The sequence below is a fragment of the Oncorhynchus clarkii genome, chromosome 24 (assembly GCF_045791955.1).
Source record: "Oncorhynchus clarkii lewisi isolate Uvic-CL-2024 chromosome 24, UVic_Ocla_1.0, whole genome shotgun sequence".
NCBI classification, from domain to species: Eukaryota; Metazoa; Chordata; class Actinopteri; order Salmoniformes; family Salmonidae; genus Oncorhynchus; species Oncorhynchus clarkii.
The window spans coordinates 41,878,244-41,898,224 of NC_092170.1; the positions used below are offsets into that span (position 1 = coordinate 41,878,244).

At 44.5% G+C, this 19,981-nt stretch overlaps 1 protein-coding gene across 3 annotated transcripts in view; it reads left to right on the forward strand.

Annotated features, from left to right (window-relative positions):
• Positions 1-19,981, forward strand: part of LOC139382877 (URB1 ribosome biogenesis homolog) — a 73,961-nt gene that overhangs the window by 38,338 nt on the left and 15,642 nt on the right. For all 3 annotated transcript variants that reach the window (XM_071127120.1, XM_071127121.1, XM_071127122.1), the window contains 8 exons: positions 79-247; positions 473-575; positions 1,131-1,291; positions 1,737-1,955; positions 3,871-4,014; positions 7,832-7,941; positions 8,894-9,115; positions 12,793-13,031. In XM_071127120.1, the coding sequence (XP_070983221.1) occupies positions 79-247; positions 473-575; positions 1,131-1,291; positions 1,737-1,955; positions 3,871-4,014; positions 7,832-7,941; positions 8,894-9,115; positions 12,793-13,031 (1,367 nt within the window). The remainder of the gene's footprint in view (positions 1-78; positions 248-472; positions 576-1,130; positions 1,292-1,736; positions 1,956-3,870; positions 4,015-7,831; positions 7,942-8,893; positions 9,116-12,792; positions 13,032-19,981) is intronic.

Consider the following 19,981-nt stretch of genomic DNA (forward strand, 5'->3'; position numbering starts at 1 on the left):
TGTTTGCTCGTCCGCGCTAATACACGTGTGTGTGTGTGTGTGTGTGTGTGTGTGTGTGTGTGTGTGTGTAACCTGCAGGTGCATGCTATGGGGCCCAGCGGCGGTGGAGCACCATAAGGCCCGGAGAAGCCTGGGCGTTTCCTTGTGGCAGCAACCCAGCTCTGAGGACCTGCTGGCTCTGCTCAGCCCTGACACCATGATCAACACCATCACTCACTTCCCCCTGCAACGCAGGATCATCCTACAGGTAACACGCACACACACATCATGTTTAGATACTGGAGTATTTCCTGAATGTGTGACCTGCCAAAGAAAGGACTCTGGACCTTTTTAACTAGACTATAACTAGACTAACTAGTCCCCAGATTGCTTCCTGTTTGATGTATTCTGGGAAAACTCTTGGCCCTGTTCATGTGGTGTAACGATAAGATGTCTATATGATATGACACTCCACTCATCTTTCCTTCAACAGGAGGGTAAAGAGCTGATTTTCAAAGATGAGGAAGTGAAGGATCTTGGGAGTGTGTACGACCCTTGTTTCCTCCTGCCTCTCTTCAGCGCCATGCTTCAGCCAGGTGACTACTACCAATGAACCTGAACATCCAAGCGTTTTAAACATCCAAGCATTTTTAAATAACACACTTTTCTGAGACATTTGACACAGTTGGTGAATTTACCCATTTAAAAATACATTTATCAAAAATAATACTAAAGAACATTGAAGTTTTTTTTATTTGACCTTTTATTTAACTAGGCAAGTCAGTTAAGAACAAATTCTTATTTACAATGATGGCCTAGGAACAGTGGGTTAACTGCCTGTTTACCTTGTCAGCTCGGGGATTCGAACTTGCAACCTTCCGGTTACTAGTCCAACGCTCTAACCACTAGGCTACCCTGCCACCTCTACACTCTAACCACTAGTCTGCCAGTAGGCCAGACTAAAGACGTGTTCCTCGCTTATTTAGTGCCAATATTGTTTGTGAAACCACTTTTATTTTTTATTTTTTATTAATCAATAAATCCCAGATTATGGGACCTCTAAATACACGCTGTGACGTTGAACCAATGGTGTTGTTACTGCACAGCCTTCTTGCTAAACCAAACTTCCTGTCCTTCCTGTCCTGTGACAGAGTCTGTGATCGACTGTCTGAAGTTTGTGTCGAGTCACGGCCTTGGTGTGACGATGGTGTCCCTGAGTAGTTACGACCCCAAGCTGAGGGCAGCGGCCTATCAGGTCCTGGCTTCATACCACCATCATCTGGAGGCTGCTCGGTTCAGAGAGAAGAGACAGGTACACACACACACACACATGCATGTACACGCAAATAACACACGTACACACACACACACACACACACACTGGTCTCTCATCATTTGCAGTTCATCTCATGTGAGAGAGATGGTGAGATGTATCCATGTCTCAATTGTCTCAAGGCTTAAAAATCCTTCTTTAACCACCTGTCTCCTCCCCTTCATTTACACTGATTTAACCTGTCTCCTCCTCTTTATCTACATTGATTGAAGTGGATTTAACAGGGGACATCAATAAGGGATCATATCTTTCACCTGGATTCACCTGGTCAGTCTGTGTCATGGAAAGACGTGTTCCTAATGTTTTGTAGACTCAGTATATATAGGGAAAAGACAGTCATTTCAGACACAGACATGGCCTTGTACATGAGTGGTAATGTTGCGTTTTAACCAGGTCTCTCTCTGTGTGTCCCCCCCCCCCCCAGCTGCTGTACCTGCTGGACATGGTAAAGAATGGGATCAGACAGCAGAACCTCAGGATGCCCTTCGTACTGACCACGTACATCACTAAGGTGGCCCGGCAGATGCTGAAACCAGAGGAGCACATGTACGTGGTGGTGAACCGGTTCCTGCTCTCCCATCAGTGTCTGGACTTCAGAAGGGTTCCAGAGTTCTTCAAACTGTTCTACAGCTGTGACATGGAGGTATTACAGTAGTATAGAATTACAGTAGGATAGTAGTATAGTATTACAGTAGTATAGAATTACAGTAGTACAGTAATATAGTAGTATAGTATTACAGTAATATAGTATTACAGTAGTATAGAATTACAGTAGTATAGTAGTATAGTATTACAGTAGTACAGTATTACAGTAGTATAGTGTTACAGTAGTATAGTGTTAGTCTTACTCGAGGTATTACTTTAACCCTGACAGTATTCTAATAGGTTGTCCTATGTAACTGACAGTATTCTAATAGGTTGTCCTTTAGTCCTATGTAACTGACAGTATTCTAATAGGTTGTCCTATGTAACTGACAGTATTCTAATAGGTTGTCCTATGTAACTGACAGTATTCTAATAGGTTGTCCTATGTAACTGACAGTATTCTAATAGGTTGTCCTATGTAACTGACAGTATTCTAATAGGTTGTCCTATGTAACTGACAGTATTCTAATAGGTTGTCATTTAGTCCTATGTAACTGACAGTATTCTAATAGGTTGTCATTTAGTCCTATGTAACTGACAGTATTCTAATAGGTTGTCCTATGTAACTGACAGTATTCTAATAGGTTGTCCTATGTAACTGACAGTATTCTAATAGGTTGTTCTTTAGTCCTATGTAACTGACAGTATTCTAATAGGTTGTCCTATGTAACTGACAGTATTCTAATAGGTTGTCCTTTAGTCCTATGTAACTGACAGTATTCTAATAGGTTGTCCTTTAGTCCTATGTAACTGACAGTATTCTAATAGGTTGTCCTTTAGTCCTATGTAACTGACAGTATTCTAATAGGTTGTCCTTTAGTCCTATGTAACTGACATTATTCTAATAGGTTGTCCTATGTAACTGACAGTATTCTAATAGGTTGTCCTTTAGTCCTATGTAACTGACAGTATTCTAATAGGTTGTCCTATGTAACTGACAGTATTCTAATAGGTTGTCCTTTAGTCCTATGTAACTGACAGTATTCTAATAGGTTGTCCTATGTAACTGACAGTATTCTAATAGGTTGTCCTTTAGTCCTATGTAACTGACAGTATTCTAATAGGTTGTCCTTTAGTCCTATGTAACTGACAGTATTCTAATAGGTTGTCCTTTAGTCCTATGTAACTGACAGTATTCTAATAGGTTGTCCTTTAGTCCTATGTAACTGACAGTATTCTAATAGGTTGTCCTTAAGTCCTATGTAACTGACAGTATTCTAATAGGTTGTCCTTTAGTCCTATGTAACTGACAGTATTCTAATAGGTTGTCCTATGTAACTGACAGTATTCTAATAGGTTGTCCTTTAGTCCTATGTAACTGACAGTATTCTAATAGGTTGTCCTTTAGTCCTATGTAACTGACAGTATTCTAATAGGTTGTCCTATGTAACTGACAGTATTCTAATAGGTTGTCCTTTAGTCCTATGTAACTGACAGTATTCTAATAGGTTGTCCTTTAGTCCTATGTAACTGACAGTATTCTAATAGGTTGTCCTTTAGTCCTATGTAACTGACAGTATTCTAATAGGTTGTCCTTTAGTCCTATGTAACTGACAGTATTCTAATAGGTTGTCCTTTAGTCCTATGTAACTGACAGTATTCTAATAGGTTGTCATTTAGTCCTATGTAACTGACAGTATTCTAATAGGTTGTCCTATGTAACTGACAGTATTCTAATAGGTTGTCCTTTAGTCCTATGTAACTGACAGTATTCTAATAGGTTGTCCTATGTAACTGACAGTATTCTAATAGGTTGTCCTTTGATGAATGAAATAGTTGTCTGAGAAACTACTCTGTCAAATTGGATTGGTGTTTGTCCCGTTATTAAACTTGGATGCTGTGTGTTTAGCCCAGTGGATGTTATCAGTATGGAGGTGACTCGTCCCGTGATATGATGTTGTCTCTCCTCTCAGCACAAAATGGAGAGGGAGTGGATTCTGTCTGTCCTAGAGGAGGGCCTGAAAGACAGACAGTGTTATGATCTGCTGGACCAACAGGGGATCTTTCAGACACTGCTTGGATTCTGCTGCAGCCCACTCTGTGACCAGCACACTCAGGTACAACCACACACACACACACACACACACACACACGCCAGGCTGCAGCCCACTCTGTGACCAACACACTCAAGTACAACCACACACACACACACACACACATACACACACACACACACACACACACACGCCAGGCTGCAGCCCACTCTGTGAACAGCACACTCAGGTACCAACACAACCACACACACACACACACACACACACACACACACACACACACACACACACACACACACACACACACGCCAGGCTGCAGCCCACTCTGTGACCAACACACTCAGGTACAACCACACACACACGCACCAGGGTTGTCCACAGTTGACCAGCAGCATTTTAATTTACCGGACATTTTTAATAAATGTACCTGATGTTTTTCCCAGCATGCATTGGGTGTGTAACCTGATTAGGGGCCTGATTAGGGGCGCCCACCTATGGTGCTCAGAATGACAGAAATCACCTTTTTTACATTGTGGTAATTCATCTTACACAGAACATGTAAGTCGAGGACGCAACAACGTGTTTCCTTACTTTGCACGTTGAATATGTGACAATAAATATCCACGTGTACTTTTCCTCAGCCAACAAGACCAGTAACAAACAGCAAAATCACCAGCCAATTTCATAGGCAGCGTGTCAGTTTCTAGTTTGGGGAAGTACGTTTTCAACATTTTAAAATGAACCTTTTATAATGAAGCATTCCCATGCGTCATCACATTTACAGACTCATGTAAGATAGACTACTAGTTATATTATTAGCATAAATCATGACTAATCCAATCAAATCGTCACTATTCCTAAAGTGATGATTTGATTGGATTAGTCATGATTTATGCTAATAATATAACTCCATCACTGTTAGCCAAAATAGACTGTTGAATGCATGTTAAAATGAGAGATGGCTGCCATTTTTTTAATTGGCTGTAAACCAACCGTGCCAAAACTGCGTTGTTGCTTAAGGGGCTTGTAAAGTAAGCATTTCACTGTAAGGTGAAATTGTATTCGGCAAAAAAAAATTGATTTTGATTTCACAGAGCCTTCAGAAAGTGTTCCCACCCCCTTGACGTTTTCCACATTTATTTGTTACAGACTGAATTTAAAATGGATTCAATGTAGATTTGTTGTTACTGAGCTACACACAGTACCACATAATATCATAGTGGAATTATGTTTGTTTTTTTTAATATTTTTAATGAAAAGCTGATGACTTTGAGTCAGTAAGTATTCAACACCTTTTGTTATGGCAAGCCTAAAGTTCAGGAGTAAAGATTTGTTTTAAAAGTCACGTAATAAGCTTCATGGACTTACTCTGTGTGCAGTAATAGTGTTTAACATAATGTTTTTTAAATGACTACCTCATCTCTGTACCCCCACACATACAATTATTTGTAAGGTCCCTCAGTTGAACAGTGAATTTCAAATACAGATTCAACCACAAAGACCAGGGAGGTTTTGCGATACCTCGCAAAGAAGGGCACCTACACTTTGGATGGTGTATCAATACACCCAGTCACTACAAAGATACAGACGTCCGTCCTAACTCAGTTGCCGGAGAGGAAGGAAACCGCTCAGGGATTTCAACATGAGGCAAATGTCGACTTTAAAACAGTTACGGAGTTCGATGACTGTGATAGGAGAAGACTGAGGATTGATCAACAACATTGTAGTTACTCCATAATGCTAACCTAAATGCCAGAATGAAAAGAAGGAAGCCTGTACAGAATAAATATATTCCAACAAGGAATTAAAGTAATACTGCAAAACATGTGGCAGAGCAATTTAGATTTAGTTCCTGAATACAAGGTGTTATGTTTAGGGGCAAATCCAATACATTACATTACTGATCTCCATGTTTACATGCATAGTGGTGGCTGCATCATGTTATGGGTATGCTTGTAATCTACTTGAAAATCTATGGCAAAACCAATTTGACAGAGCTTGAAGAATTTTTGAAAAGAATAATGCGCTTATGTCCCACAATCCAGGTGTGGAAAACTCTTATTAGAGATTTACCCAGAAAGACTCACAGCTGACCAAAGCGGCTCAGAACGTTTAGCTTAAAATGCTAATGAACTATTTCTTAACATTATTAGCACAGCAATGCGTACAATGGTATATGTCTTTATAAAACAATAGACTACTGGTTTCAATGGTATATGTCTTTTATAAAATACACTACTGGTTTCAATGGTATATGTCTTTAGAAAACAATAGACTACTGGTTTCAATGGTATATGTCTTTTATAAAACAATAGACTACTGGTTTCAATGGTATATGTCTTTTATAAAACAATAGACTACTGGTTTCAATGGTATATGTCTTTAGAAAACAATAGACTACTGGTTTCAATGGTATATGTCTTTTATAAAACAATAGACTACTGGTTTCAATGGTATATGTCTTTTATAAAACAATAGACTACTGGTTTCAATGGTAGATGTCTTTTATAAAACAATAGACTACTGGTTTCAATGGTATATGTCTTTTATAAAACAATAGACTACTGGTTTCAATGGTATATGTCTTTTATAAAACAATAGACTACTGGTTTCAATGGTATATGTCTTTTATAAAACAATAGACTACTGGTTTCAATGGTATATGTCTTTTATAAAACAATAGACTACTGGTTTCAATGGTATATGTCTTTTATAAAACAATAGACTACTGGTTTCAATGGTATATGTCTTTTATAAAACAATAGACTACTGGTTTCAATGGTATATGTATTTATAAAACAATAGACTACTGGTTTCAATGGTATATGTATTTATAAAACAATAGACTACTGGTTTCAATGGTATATGTCTTTATAAAACAATAGACTACTGGTTTCAATGGTATATGTCTTTATAAAACAATAGACTACTGGTTTCAATGGCATATGTCTTTATGGTAAGGCTCTATCTGTGAGTGTGTGATACATTATATATATATTACAAATATACACATGCTAATTTAATTCCTCTAGGCTATGCAAATTAACCCCTAGACTGACCAGCACGACCAGTCAAATGTAATGAATAAAAAGCATTATTACTCCATAGTATTTTTTGTTTTCTTCACCCAGGCAATTAGCCGGTGCCAATTTTATCTATCGGCTTTTCAAACATTCTTACGGCCAAAAGCCGGCTATTACCAGCTAACGGAAACGCTGACACACACACACACACAAACAAACAAACAAACAAACAAACAAACAAACAAACAAACAAACCAGAACTAGCACTACCTCACAATTGCTGCTTTGTCTATTTCTTAAGAATGAACCATTTCCCACTAAGTATAGAATTTGTTTTGGGGGGGGGGGGTCATTTTCAGTTTGCATCTCTGTTCATGTACCTTGGTTGGAATGCAAAATTAGCAGCAGAAACAATAACAAAGCTAACTCCCCGCCCCCTGTTTTGGTTAAAAACCTGCCTGTTTGGGTAAAAAGCTAAGAGGGACAATGTGACCATTCTCAAATTCATAGACAGAGCTATGAATGCAAAGGACTGACCATCCCTGATATAAAAATGATAGTTTCAACCATGTTATGAGGCTATGTTTACATTTACTTTGTTTACAAACATCGGAGTAAAACAAGCTGATATTTTGGGTTCTGATTGGTACGACAGTTGAACTAAACTCACGAGGCGTTTACAAGTTAGCGTCTTCTGAATCAATGGGCACATATTCATTTACGTTTATATGTCCAACACTTTATGTTTTGGACATATACTGATTACCCCCATGTTTAAATACACAAGTATTTCAATAAAGTATATGTTGATGTTCATGACCGTTGTCTCTCCTCCTGTGTGTGACGTTCTCTACCAGACTCTGATAGTGAGAGTCCTGCACCAGGCTGGTCGTGTGACCAAAGCAGCCTACAACCTGACCAAGGGTCACGGGCTCCTCACCTGGATTCTGCAGCTGCTGGAGAGGAGGTGAGATATACTGTCTGGATTTCGTCTTTTACTATTTCAATCATCTAGCCAGACATGCTGGTTCTGATGTGAATTTATTTATTTTAAACAACAATAACAAAAAAAGTTGCCTTCACCTCTTCATGTGCTCCGGGGGTGGGGGTCAGGGTGGTGGTCAGTGTGCTCTGAGAGGGGGGGTGGTGGTCAGTGTGCTCTGAGGGGGGGGTGGTGGTCAGTGTGCTCTGAGAGGGGGGGTGGTGGTCAGTGTGCTCTGAGAGGGGGGTGGTGGTCAGTGTGCTCTGAGAGGGGGGGTGGTGGTCAGTGTGCTCTGAGAGGGGGGGTGGTGGTCAGTGTGCTCTGAGAGGGGGGTGGTGGTCAGTGTGCTCTGAGAGGGGGGTGGTGGTCAGTGTGCTCTGAGAGGGGGGTGGTGGTCAGTGTGCTCTGGGGAGGGTGGTGGTCAGTGTGGTGGTCAGTGTGCTCTGAGGGGGGGGTGGTGGTCAGTGTGCTCTGAGAGGGGGGTGGTGGTCAGTGTGCTCTGAGAGGGGGGTGGTGGTCAGTGTGCTCTGAGAGGGGGGTGGTGGTCAGTGTGCTCTGAGAGGGGGGTGGTGGTCAGTGTGCTCTGGGGAGGGTGGTGGTCAGTGTGCTCTGGGGAGGGTGGTGGTCAGTGTGCTCTGAGGGGGGGGTGGTGGTCAGTGTGCTCTGGGGAGGGTGGTGGTCAGTGTGCTCTGAGGGGGGGGTGGTGGTCAGTGTGCTCTGGGGAGGGTGGTGGTCAGTGTGCTCTGGGGAGGGTGGTGGTCAGTGTGCTCTGAGGGGGGGGTGGTGGTCAGTGTGCTCTGGGGAGGGTGGTGGTCAGTGTGCTCTGGGGGGGGGGTCAGTGTGCTCCGGGGGAGGGGGGCGTCATTAGAGAAGAATCAAACAGAGTTAAAATAGTACCAGGACTGCTGTAGAATCAAACCCCTCTTCTCTCCTCCAGACATGTAGACCAGGGTCTGCTGAGTGCTGTGGTGGAGCTGCTCCATGTGCTGTGGTTCACCAACCTGGGCCAGAAGGAGACCCGTGGTGAGGGAGCCTCCTCATCCTCTTCCTCCACGGCCAAGGAGGACAAACCCCAGGGACACAGCACTCCAAAGGTTCTCCCTCTACCCCTCATCAGCCAGTTCCTGTGTGTGGCCACCACCATCATCAGACATCTGAGGTAGAGGACTCCTTAACTACATTATGAGGGTCTGCTTAGTAAAGCAAAATCTAGTTAAAAGACACTGTTGTGAGCAGGGTGGAAAGTCAACACCCGCCACCTGCCAAATGGGGGTATATTTTGGCATTGCCGGATAAGGATGTCTATGCTTCTACCCCTGCATTGCTTGCTGTTTGGGGTTTTAGGCTGGGTTTCTGTACAGCACTTTGATATATCAGCTGATGTACGAAGGGCTATATAAATACATTTGATTTGATTTGATTGATTTCACCTGCCACACAGCATTTGGGAATTTTTTACCCCCAATCGAAAAGCCCAAATGTAGAAGTTGGTTGACTTGACCTGAACGGCTACCAAAGTGTGACTTTTTGTCTTGTTGTTTCTTGGCTAGTTACATCGTTTTGTTCACATACCTAGTTGTTTTTCAATATACGTTTGCGTTTGCTGCAACTGTCTACTGGTAGCGCAGACATGGAGATGATCTCTGACAGACACTGAGTGTCTTTACCACGGTAATGGGCCCGCCCCTTAAAGGGGCAGCAGAACATTATTACCACGGTAATGGGCCCGCCCCTTAAAGGGGCAGCAGAACATTATTACCACGGTAATGGGCCGCCCCTTAATGGGGCAGCAGAACATTATTACCACGGTAATGGCCCGCCCCTTAAAGGGACAGCAGAACATTATTACCACGGTAATGGGCCCGCCCCTTAATGGGGCAGCAGAACATTATTACCACGGTAATGGGCCCGTCCCTTAAAGGGGCAGCAGAACATTATTACCACGGTAATGGGCCCGCCCCTTAAAGGGGCAGCAGAACATTATTACCACGGTAATGGGCCCGCCCCTTAAAGGGGCAGCAGAACATTATTACCACGGTAATGGGCCCGCCCCTTAATGGGGCAGCAGAACATTATTACCACGGTAATGGGCCCGCCCCTTAAAGGGACAGCAGAACATTATTACCACGGTAATGGGCCCGCCCCTTAAAGGGACAGCAGAACATTATTACCACGGTAATGGGCCCGCCCCTTAAAGGGACAGCAGAACATTATTACCACGGTAATGGGCCCGCCCCTTAAAGGGACAGCAGAACATTATTACCACGGTAATGGGCCCGCCCCTTAAAGGGACAGCAGAACATTATTACCACGGTAATGGGCCCGCCCCTTAAAGGGGCAGCAGAACATTATTACCACGGTAATGGGCCCGCCCCTTAATGGGGCAGCAGAACATTATTACCACGGTAATGGGCCCGCCCCTTAATGTGGCAGCAGAACATTATTACCACGGTAATGGGCCCGCCCCTTAATGGGGCAGCAGAACATTATTACCACGGTAATGGGCCTGCCCCTTAAAGGGGCAGCAGAACATTTTTTGTCTCACCTCATGACTAAACTATTTTGGGGTAAATTGTGTTTGATTGAGCACGGAACTGTTTGAAAACTTTTCATTCATCAACTTTTAGTTATTTCTCATCGTTAAAACACTCAAATAATTCCATTGTCCTCCTACATTATATCAATGGATGTACTCCTTGTTATACAATTATGCGTCAGAGCCCTGAACAAATAACAATAATATATAAATAATCCGTATGACTCTGTTTATCGGTTTTTACTTTTTACTATTGTATCTAAATTATTTACTTGAACATACATTGGTTAAAGGACTTGGGTCACAAAAAAGGAAATAGAATTGAGCGATATACCACATTACTTCTTAATAGTAATTACATTCCTTGTTTTAGAAACATTACTAAGCATGCTCATCTGTTATGTGTGATTTTTGTTGTAAAAATGGCGGGAAAAATATTTTGGCTGGTAGATTTGAATTTTTTACATTTATTTACCTGCCACGTGGCTGGTGGACCAACAAGTTCATTTCCCACCACCCTGGTTGTGAGATAATGGTAACACCTCTATGAATGGAGTTGAAAATGTCAGTGAAGACACTTGCCAGCTGGTCAGCGCATGCTCTGAGTGGACGTCCTGGTAATCTGTTTGGCCTTGAGACCTTGTGAATGTTAACCTGTTTTAAAAGGCCTTTCTCCATATTGGCTATGGAGAGCTTCATCACACAGTCGTCTGGAACAGCTGGTGTTCTCATGCATGGTTCGAGGCGAGCATAGAAGGCATTTAGCTCGACTGGTAGGTTTGTGTCACTTGGCAGCGACTGAATTTCCCTGCCGTGATAGTTTACGCGCCCTGCCACATCCGACAAGCGTCATAGCCAGCGTTGTCGGAATCGAATCTTAGTCCTGTATTGACGCTTTACCTGTTTGATGGCTCGTTGGAGGACGTAGCGCGATTTCTTATAAGACTCCAGATTAGTGTTGCGCTCTCCTTCTTTATTGAGCTGCTACTTCCTGTTTGAGTTTTTACTGGTAAGAAGGAATCAGGAGGATAGAGTTATGGTCAGATTTGCCAAATGGAGGGCGAGCGAGCTTTACACGTGTTTCTATGTGTGGAGTAAAGGTGATTTTAAGAGTTTTGTTGCACAGGTGACAGGTGACGTGCTGGTAGAAATGAGGTAAATCGGATTTCAGTTTCCCTGCATTACAAACACCGGCCACTAGGGGCGCCGGTTCTGGTTGAGCATTTTCTTGTTTGCTTATGGCCTTATACAGCTGGTTGAGTCTGGTCTTAGTGCCAACATCAGTTTATGGTGGTAAATAGACCGCTACAAGAATATAGATGATAAACTCTCTTGGTAAATAGTGGTCTACATTTAAGATGAGTAAAACAAAACACACAGAAGAGCACATAAAACGATAGCTATCCATTCCAACGCCGTTCCTATACGGCTCTCCAGACTGCTGCATCATGGGACAGCTCTGTTACCTCTCCTCCTCTCACAACCCCTCTTCTCTTCTCCAGACTGCTGAAGGCAGGTCAGCTGAGTCTCTAGCGCTGAGCTCCTGACTGCAGCATCGTGGGACAGCACTGTTACCTCTCCTCCTCTCACAACCCCTCTTCTCTTCCCCAGGCTGGTGAAGGCAGGTCAGCTGAGCCTGTATCTCCAGACTCTGAGCTCCATCCTGCAACATTGTGGAACAGCTCTGTTACCTCTCCTCCTCTCACAACCCCTCTTCTCTTCTCCAGGCTGGTGAAGGCAGGTCAGCTGAGCCTGTATCTCCAGACTCTGAGCTCCATCCTGCAACATTGTGGAACAGCTCTGTTACCTCTCCTCCTCTCACAACCCCTCTTCTCTTCTCCAGACTGCTGAAGGCAGGTCAGCTGAGTCTCTAGCGCTGAGCTCCTGACTGCAGCATCGTGGGACAGCACTGTTACCTCTCCTCCTCTCACAACCCCTCTTCTCTTCCCCAGGCTGGTGAAGGCAGGTCAGCTGAGCCTGTATCTCCAGACTCTGAGCTCCATCCTGCAACATTGTGGAACAGCTCTGTTACCTCTCCTCCTCTCACAACCCCTCTTCTCTTCTCCAGGCTGGTGAAGGCAGGTCAGCTGAGCCTGTATCTCCAGACTCTGAGCTCCATCCTGCAACATTGTGGAACAGCTCTGTTACCTCTCCTCCTCTCACAACCCCTCTTCTCTTCTCCAGACTGGTGAAGGCAGGTCAGCTGAGCCTGTATCTCCAGACTCTGAGCTCCATCCTGCAACATTGTGGAACAGCTCTGTTACCTCTCCTCCTCTCACAACCCCTCTTCTCTTCTCCAGGCTGGTGAAGGCAGGTCAGCTGAGCCTGTATCTCCAGACTCTGAGCTCCATCCTGCAACATTGTGGGACAGCTCTGGGGGTCCACGGGGAGGCTGGCTGGCTGACCTTACGACCCCAGGCTCTTTCCTCCCAAGACGCCCTCGCCCTCCTCCACCGCTGGAGCACGCTGACCCACAATGCACCGCTCCTCAGCCAGCTGCAGACTGTGGCGGAGAAACACAAAGTCAAGGAGCTGCTGGGTGAGCGATTACTGGATATGTCATGCTACTGCTAGAATCTCTGCTGCCTCATGATGTGGCTTCTCTCTCTGAATTACCTGCTTTGACAATATGTTTAGGAGCTGTAGTTTATAAAAACACCTCATGATGTGGCTTCTCTCTCTGGGGAGATCTAATGGGTGGTCAACCATCCTCCAGGAGATCTAATGGGTGGTCAACCATCCTCCAGGAGATCTAATGGGTGGTCAACCATCCTCCAGGAGATCTAATGGTTGGTCAACCATCCTCCAGGAGAGATCTAATGGGTGGTCAACCATCCTCCAGGAGAGCTCATGGGTGGTCAGGTTTCATTTTTATTCCCCCTCTAACAAAAACCACAACCAGACCTTGATAAACTGCCTCCGTTTGAGCAGGTCTGGATCGAATGCCTGCACACCCAACAGCTCTGCAGCCTGAGGGCTGACCACGTGTGTTTTATACAGTAGTCTAACAGGTATTAGCAGCTCTCCAGGCTGAGGGTTGACCACGTGTGTTTTATACAGTAGTCTAACAGGTATTAGCAGCTCTCCAGGCTGACCACGTGTGTTTTATACAGTAGTCTAACAGGTATTAGCAGCTCTCCAGGCTGAGGGTTGACCACGTGTGTTTTATACAGTAGTCTAACAGGTATTAGCAGCTCTCCAGGCTGACCACGTGTGTTTTATACAGTAGTCTAACAGGTATTAGCAGCTCTCCAGACTGAGGGCTGACCACGTGTGTTTTATACAGTAGTCTAACAGGTATTAGCAGCTCTCCAGACTGAGGGCTGTGTGTTTTATACAGTAGTCTAACAGGTATTAGCAGCTCTCCAGACTGAGGGCTGTGTGTTTTATACAGTAGTCTAACAGGTATTAGCAGCTCTCCAGACTGAGGGCTGTGTGTTTTATACAGTAGTCTAACAGGTATTAGCAGCTCTCCAGGCTGAGGGCTGTGTGTTTTATACAGTAGTCTAACAGGTATTAGCAGCTCTCCAGGCTGAGGGTTGACCACGTGTGTTTTATACAGTAGTCTAACAGGTATTAGCAGCTCTCCAGGCTGAGGGCTGACCACGTGTGTTTTATACAGTAGTCTAACAGGTATTAGCAGCTCTCCAGGCTGAGGGCTGTGTGTTTTATACAGTAGTCTAACAGGTATTAGCAGCTCTCCAGACTGAGGGCTGTGTGTTTTATACAGTAGTCTAACAGGTATTAGCAGCTCTCCAGACTGAGGGCTGACCACGTGTGTTTTATACAGTAGTCTAACAGGTATTAGCAGCTCTCCAGGCTGAGGGCTGTGTGTTTTATACAGTAGTCTAACAGGTATTAGCAGCTCTCCAGACTGAGGGCTGTGTGTTTTATACAGTAGTCTAACAGGTATTAGCAGCTCTCCAGACTGAGGGCTGTGTGTTTTATACAGTAGTCTAACAGGTATTAGCAGCTCTCCAGGCTGAGGGCTGTGTGTTTTATACAGTAGTCTAACAGGTATTAGCAGCTCTCCAGACTGAGGGCTGTGTGTTTTATACAGTAGTCTAACAGGTATTAGCAGCTCTCCAGGCTGAGGGCTGTGTGTTTTATACAGTAGTCTAACAGGTATTAGCAGCTCTCCAGGCTGAGGGCTGACCATGTGTGTTTTATACAGTAGTCTAACAGGTATTAGCAGCTCTCCAGACTGAGGGCTGGCCATGTGTGTTTTATACAGTAGTCTAACAGGTATTAGCAGCTCTCCAGACTGAGGGCTGTGTGTTTTATACAGTAGTCTAACAGGTATTAGCAGCTCTCCAGGCTGAGGGCTGACCACGTGTGTTTTATACAGTAGTCTAACAGGTATTAGCAGCTCTCCAGACTGAGGGCTGTGTGTTTTATACAGTAGTCTAACAGGTATTAGCAGCTCTCCAGACTGAGGGCTGACCATGTGTGTTTTATACAGTAGTCTAACAGGTATTAGCAGCTCTCCAGACTGAGGGCTGTGTGTTTTATACAGTAGTCTAACAGGTATTAGCAGCTCTCCAGACTGAGAGCTGGCCATGTGTGTTTTATACAGTAGTCTAACAGGTATTAGCAGCTCTCCAGACTGACCACGTGTGTTTTATACAGTAGTCTAACAGGTATTAGCAGCTCTCCAGGCTGAGGGCTGTGTGTTTTATACAGTAGTCTAACAGGTATTAGCAGCTCTCCAGGCTGAGGGCTGTGTGTTTTATACAGTAGTCTAACAGGTATTAGCAGCTCTCCAGGCTGAGGGCTGGCCATGTGTGTTTTATACAGTAGTCTAACAGGTATTAGCAGCTCTCCAGGCTGAGGGCTGGCCATGTGTGTTTTATACAGTAGTCTAACAGGTATTAGCAGCTCTCCAGGCTGAGGGCTGTGTGTTTTATACAGTAGTCTAACAGGTATTAGCAGCTCTCCAGACTGAGGGCTGTGTGTTTTATACAGTAGTCTAACAGGTATTAGCAGCTCTCCAGACTGAGGGCTGACCACGTGTGTTTTATACAGTAGTCTAACAGGTATTAGCAGCTCTCCAGGCTGAGGGCTGTGTGTTTTATACAGTAGTCTAACAGGTATTAGCAGCTCTCCAGACTGAGGGCTGTGTGTTTTATACAGTAGTCTAACAGGTATTAGCAGCTCTCCAGACTGAGGGCTGACCACGTGTGTTTTATACAGTAGTCTAACAGGTATTAGCAGCTCTCCAGGCTGAGGGCTGTGTGTTTTATACAGTAGTCTAACAGGTATTAGCAGCTCTCCAGACTGAGGGCTGACCACGTGTGTTTTATACAGTAGTCTAACAGGTATTAGCAGCTCTCCAGACTGACCACGTGTGTTTTATACAGTAGTCTAACAGGTATTAGCAGCTCTCCAGACTGAGGGCTGTGTGTTTTATACAGTAGTCTAACAGGTATTAGCAGCTCTCCAGACTGAGGGCTGACCACGTGTGTTTTATACAGTAGTCTAACAGGTATTAGCAGCTCTCCAGACTGAGGGCTGTGTGTTTTATACAGTAGTCTAACAGGTATTAGCAGCTCTCCAGGCTGAGGGTTGACCACGTGTGTTTTATACAGTAGTCTAACAGGTATTAGCAGCTCTCCAGGCTGAGGGCTGGCCATGTGTGTTTTATACAGTAGTCTAACAGGTATTAGCAGCTCTCCAGACTGAGGGCTGTGTGTTTTATACAGTAGTCTAACAGGTATTAGCAGCTCTCCAGACTGAGGGCTGTGTGTTTTATACAGTAGTCTAACAGGTATTAGCAGCTCTCCAGACTGAGGGCTGACCACGTGTGTTTTATACAGTAGTCTAACAGGTATTAGCAGCTCTCCAGACTGAGGGCTGTGTGTTTTATACAGTAGTCTAACAGGTATTAGCAGCTCTCCAGACTGAGGGCTGACCACGTGTGTTTTATACAGTAGTCTAACAGGTATTAGCAGCTCTCCAGACTGAGAGCTGGCCATGTGTGTTTTATACAGTAGTCTAACAGGTATTAGCAGCTCTCCAGGCTGAGGGCTGACCACGTGTGTTTTATACAGTAGTCTAACAGGTATTAGCAGCTCTCCAGACTGAGGGCTGACCACGTGTGTTTTATACAGTAGTCTAACAGGTATTAGCAGCTCTCCAGACTGAGGGCTGGCCACGTGTGTTTTATACAGTAGTCTAACAGGTATTAGCAGCTCTCCAGACTGAGGGCTGACCATGTGTGTTTTATACAGTAGTCTAACAGGTATTAGCAGCTCTCCAGACTGAGGGCTGACCATGTGTGTTTTATACAGTAGTCTAACAGGTATTAGCAGCTCTCCAGACTGAGGGCTGTGTGTTTTATACAGTAGTCTAACAGGTATTAGCAGCTCTCCAGGCTGAGGGCTGTGTGTTTTATACAGTAGTCTAACAGGTATTAGCAGCTCTCCAGACTGAGGGCTGACCATGTGTGTTTTATACAGTAGTCTAACAGGTATTAGCAGCTCTCCAGACTGAGGGCTGACCATGTGTGTTTTATACAGTAGTCTAACAGGTATTAGCAGCTCTCCAGACTGAGGGCTGACCATGTGTGTTTTATACAGTAGTCTAACAGGTATTAGCAGCTCTCCAGACTGAGGGCTGACCATGTGTGTTTTATACAGTAGTCTAACAGGTATTAGCAGCTCTCCAGACTGACCATGTGTGTTTTATACAGTAGTCTAACAGGTATTAGCAGCTCTCCAGGCTGAGGGCTGTGTGTTTTATACAGTAGTCTAACAGGTATTAGCAGCTCTCCAGGCTGACCACGTGTGTTTTATACAGTAGTCTAACAGGTATTAGCAGCTCTCCAGACTGAGGGCTGTGTGTTTTATACAGCAGCTCTCCAGGCTGAGGGCTGGCCATGTGTGTTTTATACAGTAGTCTAACAGGTATTAGCAGCTCTCCAGGCTGAGGGTTGACCACGTGTGTTTTATACAGTAGTCTAACAGGTATTAGCAGCTCTCCAGGCTGAGGGCTGACCACGTGTGTTTTATACAGTAGTCTAACAGGTATTAGCAGCTCTCCAGACTGACCACGTGTGTTTTATACAGTAGTCTAACAGGTATTAGCAGCTCTCCAGACTGAGGGCTGTGTGTTTTATACAGTAGTCTAACAGGTATTAGCAGCTCTCCAGGCTGAGGGCTGTGTGTTTTATACAGTAGTCTAACAGGTATTAGCAGCTCTCCAGACTGAGGGCTGGCCATGTGTGTTTTATACAGTAGTCTAACAGGTATTAGCAGCTCTCCAGGCTGAGGGTTGACCACGTGTGTTTTATACAGTAGTCTAACAGGTATTAGCAGCTCTCCAGGCTGAGGGCTGACCACGTGTGTTTTATACAGTAGTCTAACAGGTATTAGCAGCTCTCCAGGCTGAGGGCTGTGTGTTTTATACAGTAGTCTAACAGGTATTAGCAGCTCTCCAGGCTGAGGGCTGGCCATGTGTGTTTTATACAGTAGTCTAACAGGTATTAGCAGCTCTCCAGACTGAGAGCTGGCCATGTGTGTTTTATACAGTAGTCTAACAGGTATTAGCAGCTCTCCAGGCTGAGGGCTGTGTGTTTTATACAGTAGTCTAACAGGTATTAGCAGCTCTCCAGGCTGAGGGCTGGCCATGTGTGTTTTATACAGTAGTCTAACAGGTATTAGCAGCTCTCCAGGCTGAGGGCTGACCACGTGTGTTTTATACAGTAGTCTAACAGGTATTAGCAGCTCTCCAGACTGACCATGTGTGTTTTATACAGTAGTCTAACAGGTATTAGCAGCTCTCCAGGCTGAGGGCTGTGTGTTTTATACAGTAGTCTAACAGGTATTAGCAGCTCTCCAGACTGACCATGTGTGTTTTATACAGTAGTCTAACAGGTATTAGCAGCTCTCCAGGCTGAGGGCTGTGTGTTTTATACAGTAGTCTAACAGGTATTAGCAGCTCTCCAGGCTGAGGGCTGGCCATGTGTGTTTTATACAGTAGTCTAACAGGTATTAGCAGCTCTCCAGGCTGAGGGCTGACCACGTGTGTTTTATACAGTAGTCTAACAGGTATTAGCAGCTCTCCAGGCTGAGGGCTGTGTGTTTTATACAGTAGTCTAACAGGTATTAGCAGCTCTCCAGGCTGAGGGCTGTGTGTTTTATACAGTAGTCTAACAGGTATTAGCAGCTCTCCAGGCTGAGGGCTGACCACGTGTGTTTTATACAGTAGTCTAACAGGTATTAGCAGCTCTCCAGGCTGAGGGCTGGCCATGTGTGTTTTATACAGTAGTCTAACAGGTATTAGCAGCTCTCCAGGCTGAGGGCTGACCACGTGTGTTTTATACAGTAGTCTAACAGGTATTAGCAGCTCTCCAGGCTGAGGGCTGTGTGTTTTATACAGTAGTCTAACAGGTATTAGCAGCTCTCCAGGCTGACTGACCACGTGTGTTTTATACAGTAGTCTAACAGGTATTAGCAGCTCTCCAGACTGAGGGCTGTGTGTTTTATACAGTAGTCTAACAGGTATTAGCAGCTCTCCAGACTGAGGGTTGACCACGTGTGTTTTATACAGTAGTCTAACAGGTATTAGCAGCTCTCCAGACTGAGGGCTGTGTGTTTTATACAGTAGTCTAACAGGTATTAGCAGCTCTCCAGGCTGAGGGCTGACCACGTGTGTTTTATACAGTAGTCTAACAGGTATTAGCAGCTCTCCAGACTGAGGGCTGTGTGTTTTATACAGTAGTCTAACAGGTATTAGCAGCTCTCCAGACTGAGGGCTGACCACGTGTGTTTTATACAGTAGTCTAACAGGTATTAGCAGCTCTCCAGGCTGAGGGCTGACCACGTGTGTTTTATACAGTAGTCTAACAGGTATTAGCAGCTCTCCAGACTGACCACGTGTGTTTTATACAGTAGTCTAACAGGTATTAGCAGCTCTCCAGGCTGAGGGCTGTGTGTTTTATACAGTAGTCTAACAGGTATTAGCAGCTCTCCAGACTGAGGGCTGACCACGTGTGTTTTATACAGTAGTTTAACAGGTATTAGCAGCTCTCCAGGCTGAGGGCTGTGTGTTTTATACAGTAGTCTAACAGGTATTAGCAGCTCTCCAGGCTGAGGGCTGGCCATGTGTGTTTTATACAGTAGTCTAACAGGTATTAGCAGCTCTCCAGACTGAGGGCTGACCATGTGTGTTTTATACAGTAGTCTAACAGGTATTAGCAGCTCTCCAGGCTGAGGGTTGACCACGTGTGTTTTATACAGTAGTCTAACAGGTATTAGCAGCTCTCCAGACTGAGGACTGACCACGTGTGTTTTATACAGTAGTCTAACAGGTATTAGCAGCTCTCCAGGCTGAGGGCTGGCCATGTGTGTTTTATACAGTAGTCTAACAGGTATTAGCAGCTCTCCAGACTGAGGGCTGACCATGTGTGTTTTATACAGTAGTCTAACAGGTATTAGCAGCTCTCCAGACTGAGGGCTGTGTGTTTTATACAGTAGTCTAACAGGTATT